General features: G+C 35.8%; 1 protein-coding gene across 9 annotated transcripts in view; it reads left to right on the top strand.

Moving 5' to 3' along the window:
• The window catches only part of WDFY3 (WD repeat and FYVE domain containing 3), a 271,593-nt gene that overhangs the window by 139,181 nt on the left and 113,639 nt on the right, over nucleotides 1-18,773 (top strand). For 8 of the 9 annotated variants that reach the window (XM_041759517.1, XM_041759516.1, XM_041759518.1 and 5 more), the window contains 6 exons: nucleotides 5,621-6,078; nucleotides 7,506-7,589; nucleotides 11,324-11,501; nucleotides 12,507-12,721; nucleotides 15,510-15,622; nucleotides 17,889-18,120. In XM_041759517.1, the coding sequence (XP_041615451.1) occupies nucleotides 5,621-6,078; nucleotides 7,506-7,589; nucleotides 11,324-11,501; nucleotides 12,507-12,721; nucleotides 15,510-15,622; nucleotides 17,889-18,120 (1,280 nt within the window). The remainder of the gene's footprint in view (nucleotides 1-5,620; nucleotides 6,079-7,505; nucleotides 7,590-11,323; nucleotides 11,502-12,506; nucleotides 12,722-15,509; nucleotides 15,623-17,888; nucleotides 18,121-18,773) is intronic. The other variant, XM_041759514.1, reaches the window with a different exon arrangement.

Raw genomic sequence — 18,773 nt, 5'->3', positions numbered from 1 at the left:
CACAGATATCACAGCAAATATAGCTGCTTTCTAGAATCTCATATTTTGTTTTATTAACTTTTGCTTTTTTCAGTGATTTTCTCATCAGTAAGAAGTTTTTATTCTTTATACTATTGTATATTTCATCCTGTTTTGATTGTGTATAATTTTGAATATACATTTTATTTTAAAACATAATCTGACCACAACTTATCTCACAGATGAGAGGGAAATCTATAGCCTATCAATATTAGGGAATACTTGTATATTTGAAAGTAATGTTCAGGAAAACAAAAAAAACAAGTGCCTTCCAGAGATTTTAAGGTGCCAGCTTTTTTAACATACATTTTCCTTCTTTCTTGATTAAAAATACCTTTTTAATTGGATTTGTAAAACATTGTTAGATAAAGCCAACGAGAGGTAATGAGCTGACCTGTAGTATTAACTCATTGTTATTCTGTAATGGTAATAACTGACTCTCCGACTGGAGGAGGGCAGGAGAGAGGTCCTCATGTGTTGTACTTACTGATTTCCATGGTGTAAATACTGCCACTATGACCTATTTCAGGCAGCTAATGTGTTTCTGGATGTGGTTTGGAAAAGAGATGGATGATAGCACCCTGTTATGTAGTATCTTAAGAGTATAGGTAATAGTAAAATACATAAAATAACTAGGAAGTGATGAGTTTCTGTATTTACTGTTTTTGTTTTTTACATAATTTATTTAGTTGTAGATTTATAGAACTTAATTTTTAATCATGCCTGTGTTTTAACAACTGGCACATAAAATTCCAAAAATATAACATCGGGTTCAGAATTTCAACCCAAGCATTCTAATTCTAGCCCTTGCATTTAATCTCCAGGCTAGGTGATAAAATGTTTAAAAAGAAGAAAAAAGTTGATATTGCAAGTATAAATACAGTTTATTAAATTTGACAAGATAGGGAAACTGTACTATTAAATCCTATTAAAATGAAAATTATTGGCAGAATAATGGAAGGAATGCATTGGAGTTTAGATTTTTATTTATACAGATTGCATATTTTTTTTAAAAAATAAGGCATTCTGTGTATAATATCTCAATTTCTGAAGCAGTATATTTCAAAAGGGTAATTATATTTATTAACATTTGGCCTTTCCCTTCTTCATGTACCATTAGTAATATGAGGTATTTTAATAAAATGGCCTTTTCAAATGTAATGATTGGGAACATTACACATGATGTCTTAAGTAACATTAGATACCATGTTGTTCCAGTAGCTGAAACAGAAGGAAAAGCAGCGCATGTGTCAGCAAAAATTTCAGGTTGCTGTTTGGGGCAGTAGTGTTGTAGTTAAGTGCACGAGTAGGTACATCATTGTGCTTAGGTATATATCTTCCCATTGCCATTGTGTAAGCCATACAATCTTTGGCAAGTTAATTAACCATGTTGAACTGCGTTTAACTACCATGTGGGAGTAATACATAGGATTATGGAGAGATTTAACTAAGATGATATATAATTTGAAGAAGTATCCAAAGTAAGGGCCCATACAATGTTAGGTAATTCTATAATGTGTTATTTTTAATAATAAACTAAGTTAAAAGTAAGTATGATAGTTCAGAAAATAACTGATAGTTCTGAAAGACTGTTTTACTTGTTTGACCTTCAGGTTTTATTTCATAGGACTTCTAGCTATTCTGGGCAAGAACATGCCTTCAGCCATCAGACTATGTTGACTTTACAAGAGAGAATGCCTATAAGTCCCCTGAAGATACTCCTCTTTCCAAAGCATCAGGATATGGTTGTTTTGTATGAATTCAAATACTTTTAGGTCTTGGCTCCCCTGACTTCTGATCTTTCCTAGAATAAATCAGTTTGTATACATACACAGTCATAAGTGTTCATAGTAGTATAAAAATTATACTAGAATATTTATTTTACTCATTTAATATAATTACTTTGTAAAAATCACTGAATTCATTGGTATCCATCAAAGACAAAGGAAAAGCTTTTCCATCAGCTTTTGGGTATAGCCTTAATCTACCAAGAAGTATGTGGCAGTGTTTCCTAACACTGATCTTCTGCCTCTAATGTAACATCTTTTAATTGAAGTATAAATTAATATACAGTGTTATTAGTTTCAAATGTATAGTATAATTATTCAGTTATATACATTTCTCAGTGTTCATCATGATAAGTGTACTCTTTTTTTTTTTTAAATTAATTTTTATTGGTGTTCAATTTACCAACATACAGAAAAACACCCAGTGCTCATCCCATCAAGTGTCCACCTCAGTGCCCGTCACCCATTCCCCTCCAACACCCGCCCTCCTCCCCTTCCACCACCCCTAGTTCGTTTCCCAGAGTTAGGAGTCTTTATGTTCTGTCTCCCTTCCTGATATTTCCCAACATTTCTTTTCCCTTCCTTTATATTCCCTTTCACTATTATTCATATTCCCCAAATGAATGAGAACATACACTGTTTGTCCTTCTCCGATTGACTTATTTCACTCAGCATAATACCCTCCAGTTCCATCCACGTTGAAGCAAATGGTGGGTATTTGTCGTTTCTAATTGCTGAGTAATATTCCATTGTATACATAAACCACATCTTCTTTATCCATTCATCTTTCGATGGACACCGAGGCTTCTTCCACAGTTTGGCTATTGTGGCCATTGCTGCTAGAAAGATCGGGGTGCAGGTGTCCCGACGTTTCATTGCATCTGAATCTTTGGGGTAAATCCCCAACAGTGCAATTGCTGGGGCGTAGGGCAGGTCTATTTTTAACTCTTTGAGGAACCTCCACACAGTTTTCCAGAGTGGCTGCACCAGTTCACATTCCCACCAACAGTGTAAGAGGGTTCCCTTTTCTCCGCATCCTCTCCAACATTTGTTGTTTCCTGCCTTGTTAATTTTCCCCATTCTCACTGGTGTGAGGTGGTATCTCATTGTGGTTGTGATTTGTATTTCCCTGATGGCAAGTGATGCAGAGCATTTTCTCATGTGCTTGTTGGCCATGTCCATGTCTTCCTCTGTGAGATTTCTCTTCATGTCTTTTGCCCATTTCATGATTGGAATGTTTGTTTCTTTGGTGTTGAGTTTAAGAAGTTCTTTATAGATCTTGGAAACTAGCCCTTTATCTGATATGTCATTTGCAAATATCTTCTCCCATTCTGTAGGTTGTCTTTTAGTTTTGTTGACTGTATCCTTTGCTGTGCAAAAGCTTCTTATCTTGATGAAGTCCCAATAGTTCATTTTTGCTTTTGTTTCTTTTGCCTTTGTGGATGTATCTTGCAAGAAGTTACTGTGGCCAAGTTCAAAAAGGGTGTTGCCTGTGTTCTCCTCTAGGATTTTGATGGAATCTTGTCTCACATTTAGATCTCTCATCCATTTTGAGTTTATCTTGGGGTATGGTGAAAGAGAGTGGTCCAGTTTCATTCTTCTGCATGTGGATGTCCAATTTTCCCAGCACCATTTATTGAAGAGACTGTCTTTCTTCCAGTGGATAGTCTTTCCTCCTTTATCGAATATTAGATGACCGTACATTTCAGGGTCCACTTCTGGGTTCTCTATTCTGTTCCATTGATCTATGTGTCTGTTTTTGTGCCAGTACCACACTGTCTTGATGACCACAGCTTTGTAGTACAACCTGAAATCTGGCATTGTGATGCTCCCAGCTATGGTTTTCTTTTTTAAAATTCCCCTGGCTATTCGGGGTCTTTTCTGACTCCACACAAATCTTAAAATAATTTGTTCTAACTCTCTGAAGAAAGTCCATGGTATTTTGATAGGGATTGCATTAAACGTATAAATTGCCCTGGGTAACATTGACATTTTTACAATATTAATTCTGCCAATCCATGAGCATGGAATATTTTTCCATCTCTTTGTGTCTTCCTCAATTTCTTTCAGAAGTGTTCTATAGTTTTTAGGGTATAGATCTTTTACCTCTTTGGTTAGGTTTATTCCTAGGTATCTTATGCTTTTGGGTGCAATTGTAAATGGGATTGACTCCTTAATTTCTCTTTCTTCAGTCTCATTGTTAGTGTATAGAAATGCCATTGATTTCTGGGCATTCATTTTGTATCCTGCCACGCTACCAAATTGCTGTATGAGTTCTAGCAATCTTGGGGTGGAGGCTTTTGGGTTTTCTATGTAGAGTATCATGTCATCTGCGAAGAGGGAGAGTTTGACTTCTTCTTTGCCAATTTGAATGCCTTTAATGTCGATAAGTGTACTCTTAATCTCTGTCACCTGTATCACCCATCCCCTCATCCATTTCCCCTTGACAACCACCAGTTTGTTCTATTGGACTCTGTTTGTCTCCTTTTTTTTCTTGTTTGTTTTGTTTCTTTTTTTGTTTGTTTTGTCTCTTAAATTCCATGCATAAGTGACAGCATTTGTATTTCTATAACCTATTTCACTAACATTATGCCCTCTATATCCATCCATATTGTTGCAATTGGAAAAAATCTAGTTCTTTTTTATGACTAAGTAATATTCCATTATATATACACACATTTTATTTATCCATTTGCCTATAGATAGGCACTTGGATTGCTTCCGTACCTTGACTATTGTAATTAATGCTTCAATAAGCAGGGGTGCATGCATCTTTTTGAATTAGAGTTTCTGTTTTCTTTTCATAAATATCCAGGAGTGGAATTATTGGATCATATGGTAGTTCTATTTTTAATTTTTTGAAGAACCTCCATACTGTTTTCTACAGTGGCTATACCAATTTGCATGCCTACAAAGAGTGCACAAAGGGTTTCCTTTTTCTCCACATCCTTGCCAACAGTTGTTTTTTGTGTTTTTGATTTTAGCCATTCTGACAGGTGTGTGATGATATTTTATTATTGTTTTGATTGGTATTTCCCTGGATAAGTGATGTGGAGTATTTCATGTGTCTGTTGGCCATCTGTATATCTTCTTTGGAAAACTGCTTATGTCTCCTGCCCATTTTTAAATTGTATTTTTTTTGGTATTGAATATGTAACTTTATGTATTTTGGATGTTAACCTCTTATCTGATAAGTCATTTTCAAATATCTCCTCCCATTCAGTAGGCTGTCTTTTTGCTGTGCAAAAGTTTTTACTTTGGTATAGTTCCCATGGTTTAATTTAACTTTTGTTTCCCTTGTCTCAAGAGACATATCTAGAAAAATATTTATATAGCTCATGTCAAAGAAATTACTGTGTTTTGTTTTTTGTTTTTTTCAGGAGTTTTATGGTTTCAGGTCTCAAAATTAGGTCTTTAATCTATTTTGAGTTTATTTTTGTGTATGATGTAAGAAACCAGTCCAGTTAAATCTTTCCAGTTTTAGCTGTCCATTTTTCCCAGCACCATTTGTGGACATTGTCCATTTTCCCCATTGTATATTCTTGTCTCCTTTGTCATAGATTAATTGACCATATAAGCATGGATTTATTTCTGGGCTGTCTGTTCTGTTCCATTGATCTATATGCCTATTTTTGTGTAATGTGTCATTTTTTAATTACTAAAATATCTGATATGCTTCATAGGGCTGCTTAATGGGAAAATTACAGAAACATTCCTTTCAGATACTCACAGAAATGATATTCTCCCTTGACATTCATGTACATTGTTTTAATTTGAATTATAAGGGAAACCCTTTGTTTTCTCATCCCCTGTAGGCCCTCCTGTCAGTCCTTCGAGAAAGCCATCGTTCAAGAACAGTTTTCAGGAAAGTTGGAGGATTTGTGTACATTACGTCCTTGCTTGTTGCTATGGAAAGATCTTTGAGCTCACCACCCAAGAATGGCTGGGAGAAAGTGAACCAGAATCATGTGTTTGAACTACTCCACACTGTGTTCTGCACATTGACTGCAGCAATGCGCTATGAGCCAGCCAACTCTCATTTCTTCAAAACAGAGATTCAGTATGAGAAGTTGGCAGATGCCGTTCGATTTCTTGGCTGCTTCTCAGACCTAAGAAAAATAAGCCCCATGAATGTCTTCCCCTCAAACACACAGCCGTTTCAAAGACTTTTGGAGGAAGATGTAATCTCGATGGACACAGTGTCACCCACTTTACGGCACTGCAGTAAACTCTTTATTTATCTCTACAAAGTAGCCACAGATTCTTTTGACAGGTATGGCTTTGCTCTGAATTAAAGGGTATTCTGTATGACTTCAGCATTAAAACTTGAATTATAAGTTAACCTGAAAGAGAATGAAAATGAATCCTTTCTTTTATTTACTTACCTGTTACTTATTTGTGAATATTACTGTTGCTCTGATGTTAAGGTTTTCAATATGAATATTTGTGTATTATTTGTAAATCTAGGGTCAGTTAGCTCTCGATACACTTAATGAAAGTTTCTATAAAGTTTACTTTAATGGTGGTATTTACTGTTGTTCCCTTTTTCGTCTATTTTCAACATTAGGTATAGACTTAATTGATATATATTATCAGTAGGAGAGCATGGTTATGATTATATGTATTTCCAGACAGATGATATATTTTCAGCATTCATAATTATTCTCAACATTTCATAATCCTTGGAAAAGAATATAGATCCATAAGAGACATTGGTAGTTCAAGAGTCTATCAGGCTTGTTTACTCATTCCTTCATTAAACAAATACTTAATGAACACCTGCTGTGTGCCATGTTATTGTGCTAGTCTTGAGGTTCAAGCACAAGACTACTTTAGACATGGCCATCCGTTAGCTTAAATACAGACACAGAAACGATTACAATATACTGTGATAAAATCTATGATGAAGGAATTCCAGACTTGGAAGGCAGATCATAGGAGTACCACTTTACCTAAATCATTTATTTTCAGTTCTTAAGGTGTTTTCTCAACTTTGAACATAATGTAAGAGTGTGCATGGTAATAATCTGTCTCAAGCATTATCACTTTAAATAATTGCTGTAGTTTTATTTCATAAAATAACTGAATTGTTTCTATATTACCCCCATATGTAACACAAGTAACTCTACTTGGCTAGAGCTTCTAATAACTTTTATATCCTTTACCGTTAGGTAATCTACTTTGAAATACCTACTGAGATGTTTCTTGTTTCTTGATGATATTTCTTAGACCTTACTACCATTTAGATAAGAGAATACAGTGATGTAAGAAAAATTGTTTTCCCATTTTTAATATCTTGAAAATAAAAATGCACATATACTGTTAGAAGAAACATAGTATGGTGTAATATTCAAGGAATCAGCTGTTTGAAATTTTTATATTTAGATTCAACTTCTTTTCCCTTTTCTACTTATCCTAATTAGTAGACCTCATTTTTAGTTTTCTTTGTCGAAAACAGGGCTTATGGCCCTCTGTTTAACAAACATACTAAGTGTTAACATTAATAAATAAGCATCTGCCTTGAGCATGCTTTTCTGTTCCCCTCAGTGCATGTGTTGTGGTCTTGTTTCTTGTTCCCGCTGAGTATGGAAGATGTTCCTTAGTACACTTTTACTGGTATTTCTTGTGAAACTAACCAGCCGCCAACCTGGTGTTCTCTTCTAACCTCTCAAAACCACCCTGTCTGTTTTGTGTCTGTAGTCGTGCAGAACAGATCCCTCCTTGCCTGACAAGTGAGTCTTCTCTCCCCTCTCCCTGGGGTACACCAGCTTTGTCCAGGAAAAGGTACTGATCTTATAACAGAAGTCAATCTGTATTTGTGTGGGGTTTTGGGGGTCTTTGCTTAATTATATGTTAATGTGATTGTGCTTTGTATAAAAATTTTTTGACTATTTGATTTTTTTTAAGGTTTTAGAATTACCAACTTTATATTTCTGAGAATAAAATGTGTTAATGCTATGAGGATATGAGGGACATTTAGAATATTGTCATCTGATTCTATTATTTAGAGTAAAATAGACATTTTACTTTTAGAGCAGGCTTATGTCTTATTAAAATTAATTTAGAAATGAGGACTTAGTGCCTCTTTTAAGTAGTGTACTTTTTCTTTTTACTTTAAATGTGCCAGAAATCATTCTCCAGTTTTGCTTTTACTCCAAAATGAACATCACAGACTGGCAAGGAACTGTGTGTTTTCTCAATCAGGTTTAACCAGTTGAAATGTGATGTTGTTGTGGAGACTTGTCACGGCCAACCTTTGAAAAAAATGAATAAAAAACCTACCCTTGCTCTTGGTTTCATTGGTTCTGTGTACACATCTCTTTCTAAGCTGATCTAGTCTACCTTGTATATAAAGCATATAAATATAAAAAACCAGCAGTTGATCAACACTAGTACAACTCAGATCCATTTAAGATTCTGTTTGCAACCAGTATTTAAAATGATCGTAGTCTGTACAGTTGGGACCAATACCCTTCCTTCTCCTTTTTCTCATAACCAAGTATAAGTCCTTCAGTCTTATGTTAATATATTCTTCTCTTGCAGTTTTCTAAAAATGAATCCTGAGGTTCAGCTGTGGTGTTGATTAATTTTATGTCTGTTCAGATTTTGAAATTTGAATATTAGTGGAGTTGTTGTATTAAAACTATTTGTTACAGATCCCATATTTCAATATATTCCAGTATTACTATTTCTTAGATATGTGGATTTTATATTTTCCTTTTCCTTTTATTTTAGACTGGGACTTACACCTCATTTTCTGATAGGAAATCACGCAATAGTTCAGAATAGTCTTAAACAAATTTATTTAAATGATAATTTGACAAAGGGAAGTTTTATTCCATATCATAGAGAGTTATTTAAGGGCTTAGATCAAAAACATTTTGCAACACAGCTACATGTAAGGATGCCATATCTCTGACTTAAGGGGAAACTGTCACTGAATCAATAGTCCTGGTTGAGTGAATCCTTTCTGTGGGAATTCTAACTAGGCTTTCAGGTTGGTTTTACCCCAAGGAGTGTCCCAATACTGTTCATAATAATAAGGTCAATGGTGACATTTTCCAGTTGCCTTTCTGGTCAGATTACATATGTTTTGCTTAGTGACAAGAATCTAAGCTAATAAAACAGTGCTTTTATTTTCAAATGCAAATATGGTAACTTTTGGAATTAGAATATCTCTAGAACATCTTAACAAATTACGCCGGCATCTTTTTCTTGTGGCAAAACATGTTTTTTTAGCAAAAGGAGAAACCAACATTGTATTAGTTTTTATGGCTTGTGGAGTATTCAGACACTAGGAAACTGAGTTTGTGACACTTGTCTGACATGTAAAATCCGGGAGATTTTTCTCTATTTTAAGAATTAGGGAAGAAAACCTGGAAACCTTATATTTCCGGAGACATAAAGGTTCCTTCCTGGGTATATCCATAATTCAGTCTTCATTAAATCTGGAATTTGGAAATATTTTGGAAGGCCTATGACTAAAATATGCAAGTAGAATTAGTTTTTTCTCCAAACTGAGTTATTTTTTATGTGTAATGAAAAACAGTTTTTATGAAATTTCTTAATGGTTGAGAATTTCTATTACATTATAATTATATTTTCTGGATAGGCCAAAATATTTCATAGAATAAAAGAAGCAACATAGGAAGAGGATACCTATTGGTAATAAGTATTTAGAAATCTATCCTAGTAAGTTTAGAAATTAAATATTTCTGAACAAAAACAGCAAAACAAACAAAAAAAACATAAAAAAACCCAGATTTGAAAAAGTGTGTAGGTGGAGGACATACTGACTTTAAATAAACTAGGAGAGCCCACATGCTTTTTTTTTTAAGTGAAGCTGAATACTTTCCTAGAATCTCTGTTAAAAAGAGAATGGTACTTTAAAAAAAAAAAAAAAAGACAGTGCCAAATCTTTGCTACAAAATCACTGACTTAAAGCATCTGTTTCCCAAGCTGCTCTTGTGCCAGAGAGCTGAAACTGCACTGCTCTCAGTGACAGAGCTCAGCATTAGACAAATTATGCTGAAACCAATTCATTGGAACAAAGAGCTCCCATAGGCTGAAGCCACAAGCATCTGTTTTCTAGTGCCAGGATACAAAATGTGCAAAACTCATGAATTGTAGAAGAATAGTATGAAATGGAAAGTGGAGATCATTGATGAGAAGAAATATGGTATGTTCAGGATATAGCTAGGCTTTCTACCTCATAGAAGCTTATTATGTAAAATACGCCTTCTAAGTTTTTAAAAATCCTGAGGAGTATTTTCAGTGGTAAGTGGGTAAAACAAAAGAATGGGACTGTAGTTCCAAATAAGCTAAAGGAGAACTTCCTTGATGTTTAACATTATTTCTTGTCAGGTAGCCAAGATTCTTAGCCAACCCTGACTGGTTGACCCAGGTATAGAGTGGGCCACTTAGATCTTGTTAGTCCTTGATTATGTTACCCATGGTTTGAGGAAAGGTTACAAACACATAGGTAATTTCAAAAGAAAATCTTATCAAGGAGTGCCTGGGTGTCTCAGTCAGTTAAGCACCCAATTCTTGATTTCAGCTCAGGTCATGATCTCAGGGTTGTGGGATCAAGCTCCCTCTCTGGCCCATGCTAGAGATTCTCTTTCTCCCTCTGCCCCTCCATCCCCCACCCTCAAAAAAAAGAACGAAAAAGAGAAAATAGAAAATCGTATCAAGGGCGGATTTGATTTAACTTATACCCTCATCACATTTTATCAGAACTTTTGCCTTACCTAAAGTTTTGTTAATCATCATTGTGATTTTACGTGTTTGTTGTATCTTTTGGTACAGGTGTCATTTCTTTTCTTCTAGTTTTATTGAAACATAATTGACATACAGTATTGTATAAGTTAAGTTATACAGCATAATGACTTGCCTTACATAGTTTGTAAAATGATTACCACAATAAGTTTATTTAATATCCACCATCTCGAGGCATCTGTGTAGCTCAGTTGGTTAATTGTCCGACTTGATTTTGGCTCAGGCAATGATCTCAGGGCCATGGGATCAAGCCTATGTACATGCTCAGCACAGTCTGCTTGAGATTCTCTCCCTTTTTGCCCCTCCCCCCTTGTTGCTTGTGCATGTATGCTCTCTCTCAAAAAAAAAAAATCCATAATCTCATACAGATACAAGAAAAAAAAATGTTTTCCTTGTGATGAGAACTTTTATGATGTACTCTCTTAGCAACTCTCAAATATACCAGAGAGAATGTTAACTTTAGTCATCCTGTGCCCTTCTTTAATGAAACAATTCAGATAACAGATGGTAAAGACTTGTCATAGCCTAGAAGAATTCATACTTAAATTGTTTATACATGACTCATTAAGAATTGGTAATATGACTCTATTATGTCCCAACCTTAAAGTGTTTTGTAACCCAACCTTGAATTACAAAAGTTTTTGCTTGTCTGTGGATAAAGGTTATATAAGAGATGAGGAAGTTGAACAGAGAATTTGATTGGACTTTGATGCTAAATTACCCTTCTTTCTTTCTTACAGGCATGCGTATCATTCTGTTTCAACTCCCCCTGTTTACCCTCCTAAAAACATTGTTGACCTGAAACTACATGTGGCAACTACATCTCTCCAGAGTTCTGATGCCGTCATCATCCATCCTGGAGCCATGCTTGCCATGCTGGACCTCCTGGCCTCTGTTGGGTCAGTGACACAGCCAGAAGTAAGCTTGGATATGTTAGCTCCTTTCCACCTTTAATAAGTAAAAGGACGTGAATGTGACTGTATAAGCAAGACAGTGGCCAAAAATGACAGACGGTTGGGGAACCATTCTATATCATATACTAATGTAGGAAAGGAAAAATAGGATTTTAAAATTTAATTCTTAACTTTTTTTTTTAAGATTTTATTTATTTATTTGACAGATAGAGCCAGAGAGCATAAGCAGGGGAAATGGCAAAGGGAGGAGAAGCAGGCTCCCCACAGAGCAGGGAGCCTGATGCAGGACTTGATCCCAGGACCCTGGGATCATGACCTGAGCCAAAGGCAGATGCTTAGCCAACTGAGCCACCCAGGTGCCCCGAATCTTAGCTTTCGGCTAAGATATGTATGTTTTTAGAATACAATTCATTTATCACAAATGCAACCACAAGTGCTAAAATAATTCTCTTCCTCTTCTATAAATCCTGCTCAATGGTGGAAATTATTAATAAATAGTGCAGAAATAAAAATGACTGCAGATACCGCTTTGAGCCTATTTATCTATTTTGACTTATAGCAGTCAAGAGTTTGGGTGAATTGGAGCTTTAGTGACAAATTTGTTAAAATAGTATATGGCCTCTAAGACCTAAAGTATTACAAATACAAATGATAGGGTTTCCTTTAAACTGGCTATTTATCTAGCATGTAAAAGACTTGGTGTTCACTATTTCTACAAAAATTAAAATACTATTATATAGTCATTTAATACAAAAGACTTCGAAGACAGTGGAGTCTACCTCCAGCATGGAGGGTAAGTATGCTGGTATGCTTCCAGCAAATTGAGAATAGGAAATGTTTGCCTCACTGAGTTCTGAAGTTGCTGTATCACTCTGAGTAAGCTTCTCAATTCATCTGAAGGTAATCTGAAACATGTAGAGACTTCATATTAAAAGGTGTGCTTCATGTGGAGAGGACTGTCACCTTTTTACTAAGAATGCCCTGGTGGCATGGATTTCTTTAACTTTAGCATGCTCTGGATCTTCAACTTGCTGTGGCAAATATCTTACAATCCCTGGTGCATACAGAAAGAAACCAGCAGGTCATGTGTGAAGCTGGTCTTCATGCACGGCTGCTGCAGCGGTGCAGTGCTGCACTAGCTGACGAGGACCACTCATTGCACCCACCTCTCCAGCGGATGTTTGAGCGATTAGCCTCTCAGGCTCTGGAGCCCATGGTGCTGAGGTCAGTATGTTCTCTTTTTCACAGTTGAATAAGCCACAATTAGTAATGACAATTCCTGGAGTCTTTATATTCAGGAGTGCCTGCCTTAATAGACATATATTCAAGTATCTGTGGACAAAACCAAAATAACCAAAATGGGCAAAATGCTTGGCATGTCAGTCTTAGGTAAGTCTAGTTATTAGAAAACAGAGGATGTTTCTGCCCATTGGTTATTTCTTCTACTGGAATCCAGCAAACTCTCCTTTAAAAATAAAGTCATGTTATTATGTTTATATGACTTGCGTCTACTTTATATTTAAGAACTTTTTATATGTAAGAACTCTTAAGAAATGCTTTTAAATGTTTTTATTTTAAAATACTTAGAGATTTAGAGAAAGTTATAAAGGTAGACCAGAGATGTTCTGGTCCCCTTCACCACTTTCCTCCAGTGATTACATCTTATGTAACTATAGTACACCATGGAAAGTAAGAAACTGACATTGCTACAATATATCCTTGTATTCTGTAGTTCTCTGGTATTTACCACATGTGTAGATTTATTTGCCCATGGCAGATCTCCCTAATGATGCTGTTCCTTTATTGTCACATTCGCTCCCCCAGCCCACACCATTCCTAACCTCTGGAAACCACTAATCTCTTTTCTATCTCTGTAATTTTGTTACTTTGAGAATGTTATATAAATGAAGTCATATAGTATGTGACCTTTAGAAATCAACTTTTTCACTTACCATAATGCCTTGAAGATGCATCCAAATTGTTATGTTTCAGTAGTAGTTTTTTATTGCTGAGTAGTATTCTATGGTATGAATATGAATGAATATACCTTGCACAGTTCAACCATTCACGAAATATATATAATATTTCTTATTATATGTATATTTAAATCTTAGTAATGCAAGAGAAGCAGTCCTCTATTTTAGGAATAAAACCCTTAAAAAAAAAAGATTTGTTTGTTTATTTTAGAGAGATTGGGAGAGAGAGAGAGAGAATCTCCAGCAAACCCCTGTGAGCGCAGAGCCTGGCATAGGGCTCAATCCCAGAACCCTGAAATCATGACCTGAGCTGAAACCATGAGTCGGCCACTTAACCAATTGAGCCAATCCAAGTGCTCCTGGGGTGAAACTATTTAAAAAAGTATTTTCCTTAAGGGACGGACATCTGGGTGGCTCAGTCACTTAAGTATACAACTCCTGGTTTTGACTCTGGTCATGATCTCAGGGTTGTGAGATCAAGCCCTGCCATTACGCTCCATGCTGGGTGTGGAGCTTACTTAAGATTACTTAAGATTCTCTCTCTCTCCACTCCCCCCTCTTTCCCTCTCAAAAAAATAAATGTATGTATAGATTTTTTAAAAAAGATTTTGTTTATTTATTCATGAGAGACAGAGAGAGAGAGAGAGAGAGAGGCAGAGACAGCAGAGGGAGAAGCAGGCTCCATGCAGGGAGCCTGACTTGAGACTCAATCCCAGGTCTCCAGGATCACACCCTGGGCCAAAGGCAGCGCTAAACCGCTGAGTCATCAGGGCTGCCCATATATATATATAGATAGATTTAATGTGTAGGTCAACTTGTCCATTACAAAAATATACTTACATATCATCACTATCATATATGAGAAGCTCTTTTTGTAAGATAATTTTTTTCTGCTGAAGTACTCCTTTTTAATATAGCTTTTAGTAATTTTCTTAAAATGGTTGCAATTTATTTTTTTAAAATTGTTTTTAAATTTTTATTTATTTATGATAGTCACAGAGAGAGAGAGAGAGAGAGAGGCAGAGACACAGGCAGAGGGAGAAGCAGGCTCCATGCACCGGGAGCCCGACGAGGGATTCGATCCCGGGTCTCCAGGATCGCGCCCTGGGCCAAAGGCAGGCGCCAAACCGCTGCGCCACCCAGGGATCCCAACAATTTATATTTTTTAACTAGCTCCAAATAATGATGTATTAAGAATAAACCATGTGACAAACATTAAACAGTATTGTATCAGTGTGTACTAGGCCTTGACAGTACCAAGATGAATGAGACCATCCCTCCTCACTTTGTCTATCATCTTATGGACATATTCAGGAACCTAAAATATTGGAAATGTCATGGAGATTTTCTCCTGATCATTTTTGTTAATCAGCTGCCTTAAAAGTAGAGAGAATGAATGAGACAGAGGGACTATCTTGTACTTGATACTAGTATTTTATTGAATAACTTATACTGCCTAGTCAGGAAACACTAAACAATGCAGATCAGATCAACCATTTGTGCGTGCTCAGTTTTCACTGTGAATGAATTTTCAGAACAAAAGGGCTCATGATGGTACAGATAGCTGAGTTGTTGATAAGCCATATACTATAAGGTTATAAACTCATAAATTGTACTTTACCTGAAAAACTGTCAAAGGATACCTAACTTAAAAAAAATTTTTTTTTCTGCTGTAGGGAGTTGAAAATTCAGAGAAATATTCTTTTATTTTTTTCCTTTTATCTGATGCCATAAATGACTGGATATGAAGGACTCCTACTTGTGTAACTCCAGTTTATTACATTTTTGTATATCACATTTCAAGGGAACATGCTCCTTGAATTTCATTTTTTAGCCCTTCACAATATTCTGTGCTCTTTTCAGTGCTAGGTAATTCAAATATAAAATTAACATTGTATATCATTTTATAATAACTTTTTGAATACTTTTTATTTTTAAGTAGTCTGTTGCAATTCATGAAACCCCATTTTTTGTGTTTTGTTTATGAATTCTGTAATGCTCTCAATCAAGGAATAACTGCTTTGTCTCCTCTTCAGGGAGTTTTTGCGTTTGGCAAGTCCATTAAATTGTGGTGCCTGGGACAAAAAACTGCTAAAACAATATAGGGTCCACAAACCAAGTTCACTGAGTTATGAGCCAGAGATGAGAAGTAAGTTAACCTTTGAAGTTCCCTTTTTTGGTTATTGTGTATATGAAAATCATGTAGGGGATGAATATGATTTCAAGAAGTTTCACTGTGAAGGAGAGGAAAGGAAAAGGGATTGTCGTTATTTAAATGAGAAAACAAAAAAAATGAGGAAACATAAAGTTTGGTTGGCTGACTGAAGAGGGGGCCAACTGGAGTGAGAAAGGAGTCACTGATGTAAGCAGGATCCAGAGGAGATGAGAATTACTATGTGCACAGGAACACTTGGCTCGGAAAGGGCAATACCTCTTGCTCGGAGGCTACGTAATTTCTTTGCCTTTCTCAAGTAGCCCTTGCAACGTGAACTGAGAGTGGTTCATTGGATTGTTAGCAGGCCATGGGTTTGCAGGACAGTGGCTACAGGAGGACACAGAGGACCAGAATTTAAAAATACTGATAAAAGTAGTTGAAGAGCTACACCAAGGAATATAGGCTGGCTAGCAAGAGAAGTGAAACCAAGCAGCTGCTGCTAGGCCGTGAGAAAAGGGATAGGTCACTGGCCTGGAGAATAGCATCTAGGCCAGAAAGCAAATGTAGTGTGAGAAAACGAATGAGAGAACTAGAGGGTTGAGAGGGCAGGGAGAAGGGAGCACAAATAATGCAATAAAAATTGGAGCAGTGAAACACATGACCGAAAGTACCATGACCAAATTATGGCTCTGGAGTGAAAGATGGTCCTAGAGCTAGAAGTGAGGTGTTAGATGGGTTATACCTGTGGGCCTCGATGTCTCCCGGTATACTGGCAACAACCAGGCCAGAGAAGACCGAGGATGATCTGCCAGTAGTCATGGAGGGCACTTTTGTAGAAAGGTGTGTGGTACGTTGCTGAGAGGAACCCCAAAAAGGAGAAGTTTTTGCATCAGGCTGCTGGCATGATGCCTGGCAACTGGCAGAGCACAGGCACTGCCTCCCAGTCTGGCAGGGACCACTAAGAGGCAACAGAGTCCATCAAAGCCACGGAAAAGCATGTCCTCAGTAGAGAGCTGCATTGCGCTGAACTTCTCCCAGTGCCAATTATGTAGTTTTGTTGGGGTTCTGTTCTTTACCATTTGTTGTGTAGAATTGTGAACCATAGTGATAGGCATTTGTTTAGGTGGATTGAAGTAACCATTACTAGCAAAGCAAGAAAGAATTAAACTTAGAAAAGTAGAACAGCTTCCCTGAAAGGTAGTAGTGATCATTTCATTCATCCCCTTCTTCTTTCAGGTGAGAATCCAGAAGGTTAAGCAATGTACAACTGTTATTTCAGTCTAAATTTTTTCTCCTGTGAATTATCATCAGTGATTAGTGAATACTGTGTTTTGGAAACTAAGATCTTTTGAGTTTTAGCACGGTATACTGGAAAACAAATTATTGCAGTTTTCCATATCTGTCAATATATATCTATTTTTTGTTATTGTTTTAGTACTTAACACTTCTTTAGAATTGGATTCTGATTTCCTTTGCAAAGAGCAGAAACGAAACAGTTCCTTTCTCTAAGAGAATATTGAGATTTTTTATGGTTGCCTGAATGCTTATTAGTACATTTAAGAGGGAAACCAGTTACATTTATGGAGTTTATCTTGAGAAGGAATATCTTCTCCATTCTTTACATTGGTAATGTATTCCTGAAAAACAGACCAGTTTGTTTAAAATTTGTCTTTTAATTCTTGAAATTATTACCGTTTACGTGCATATAGGAATTTTTTAATTCACATACTTTTGTGATTACATATTTAATTTTAATAATTATAAGGGAAGAGTTAAAAGTAGGGAGAAAATGAGAGAGAAGCAGGATTTTGCTATGTATCTGATTATTTTTATGATAAAGACAACCTATTTTTTTCAATTGTAATCTTCTAGACTATTTTGCTTTCTTCTCGGAGATAAATAATTTTGTGAAAAAAATATAATCTGGCTTTTAGAAACATCATTATCTGTAATTTATAATTAAATTACATTGTAACAGTGGCCTGGATAGTGGTTACTGGTGATTCTTATTTGTACTGTGTAGTTTCCAACATTTATGCAATGTGTTTATGACTTTAGTAATAAGTAAAAAAGGAAACACATGTTATTTAACTTGAAAAATGAACATAAAGTACATTAAAACTGGATGATAGCTTTGGTGTTTAAAGATAAAATTATTATATATTGAAATTGAAGTATTTAAAAATAAGTCCACTTTGTAAAGTCATTATTTTAGAAATCTCCATGATATTTTTCCCAAGAGATTTCCTTTGACTTACAGGTAGTATGATCACATCTATGGAAGGTCTGGGTTCTGATAATGTTTTCAGCTTACATGAAGATAACCATTATCGGATAAGCAAGAGCCTGGTAAAATCTGCAGAAGGAAGTACTGTACCTCTAACTAGGGTGAAGTGTCTGGTCTCCATGACAACCCCACATGACATCAGACTTCATGGATCATCAGTTACTCCAGCTTTTGTTGAATTTGACACATCCCTTGAAGGGTTTGGGTAAGGAATTTATAAGGTAGCCAAGCCTTATTATACTATTTTATGCCTCCTACTTGCCTTTGACAAATAGATCTTTGGTTTTAAATATACTTAGTTAAAATATACTATATACTATGTATTCTCAAATGATTGAGTTCTTCGAACATATTATTTTAAGGTTTTTAGATTTAATTTTAAATTATTTATTAGGTAAGTTGATATGTTATAGGACTGTAATCTAAGACCCATGGTCCACATTTTTTTTTTGTGGTCCACACAGCCACACTCAATTGTGTATGTATTGTCTATGGCTGCTTTTGTACTAGGATGGCAAAGTTGAATAGTCAAGACAGAGACTCTGATCCACAAAGCATAAAGTATTTATGGTTTGGCCCTTCCAGAAAATGCTTGCCACCTTTGAGTTAGTACAATAAATTTATAGGTAATATGCAAATTAAAATTAGATTAAAGAGTGTTTGGGTTTACTCATCATCCTTCCCCCCCAATTACCTAGCTTAGTACCTTATACATTATAAATATGCAATGACTAGCACATCAAATGAGTAAATAATTTCAAGTGGCAGAAAATGCTTTTGTAGCAGAAGCAACAATAAAGAATCTATAGAAAACCTCGAAGAATTATAAAATCCTATGCCTCAAAACAGACACAAATG

The sequence above is a fragment of the Vulpes lagopus genome, chromosome 6, assembly GCF_018345385.1.
Source record: "Vulpes lagopus strain Blue_001 chromosome 6, ASM1834538v1, whole genome shotgun sequence".
Classification (NCBI taxonomy): Eukaryota; Metazoa; Chordata; class Mammalia; order Carnivora; family Canidae; genus Vulpes; species Vulpes lagopus.
This window is presented reverse-complemented; position numbering and strand designations above follow the sequence as displayed.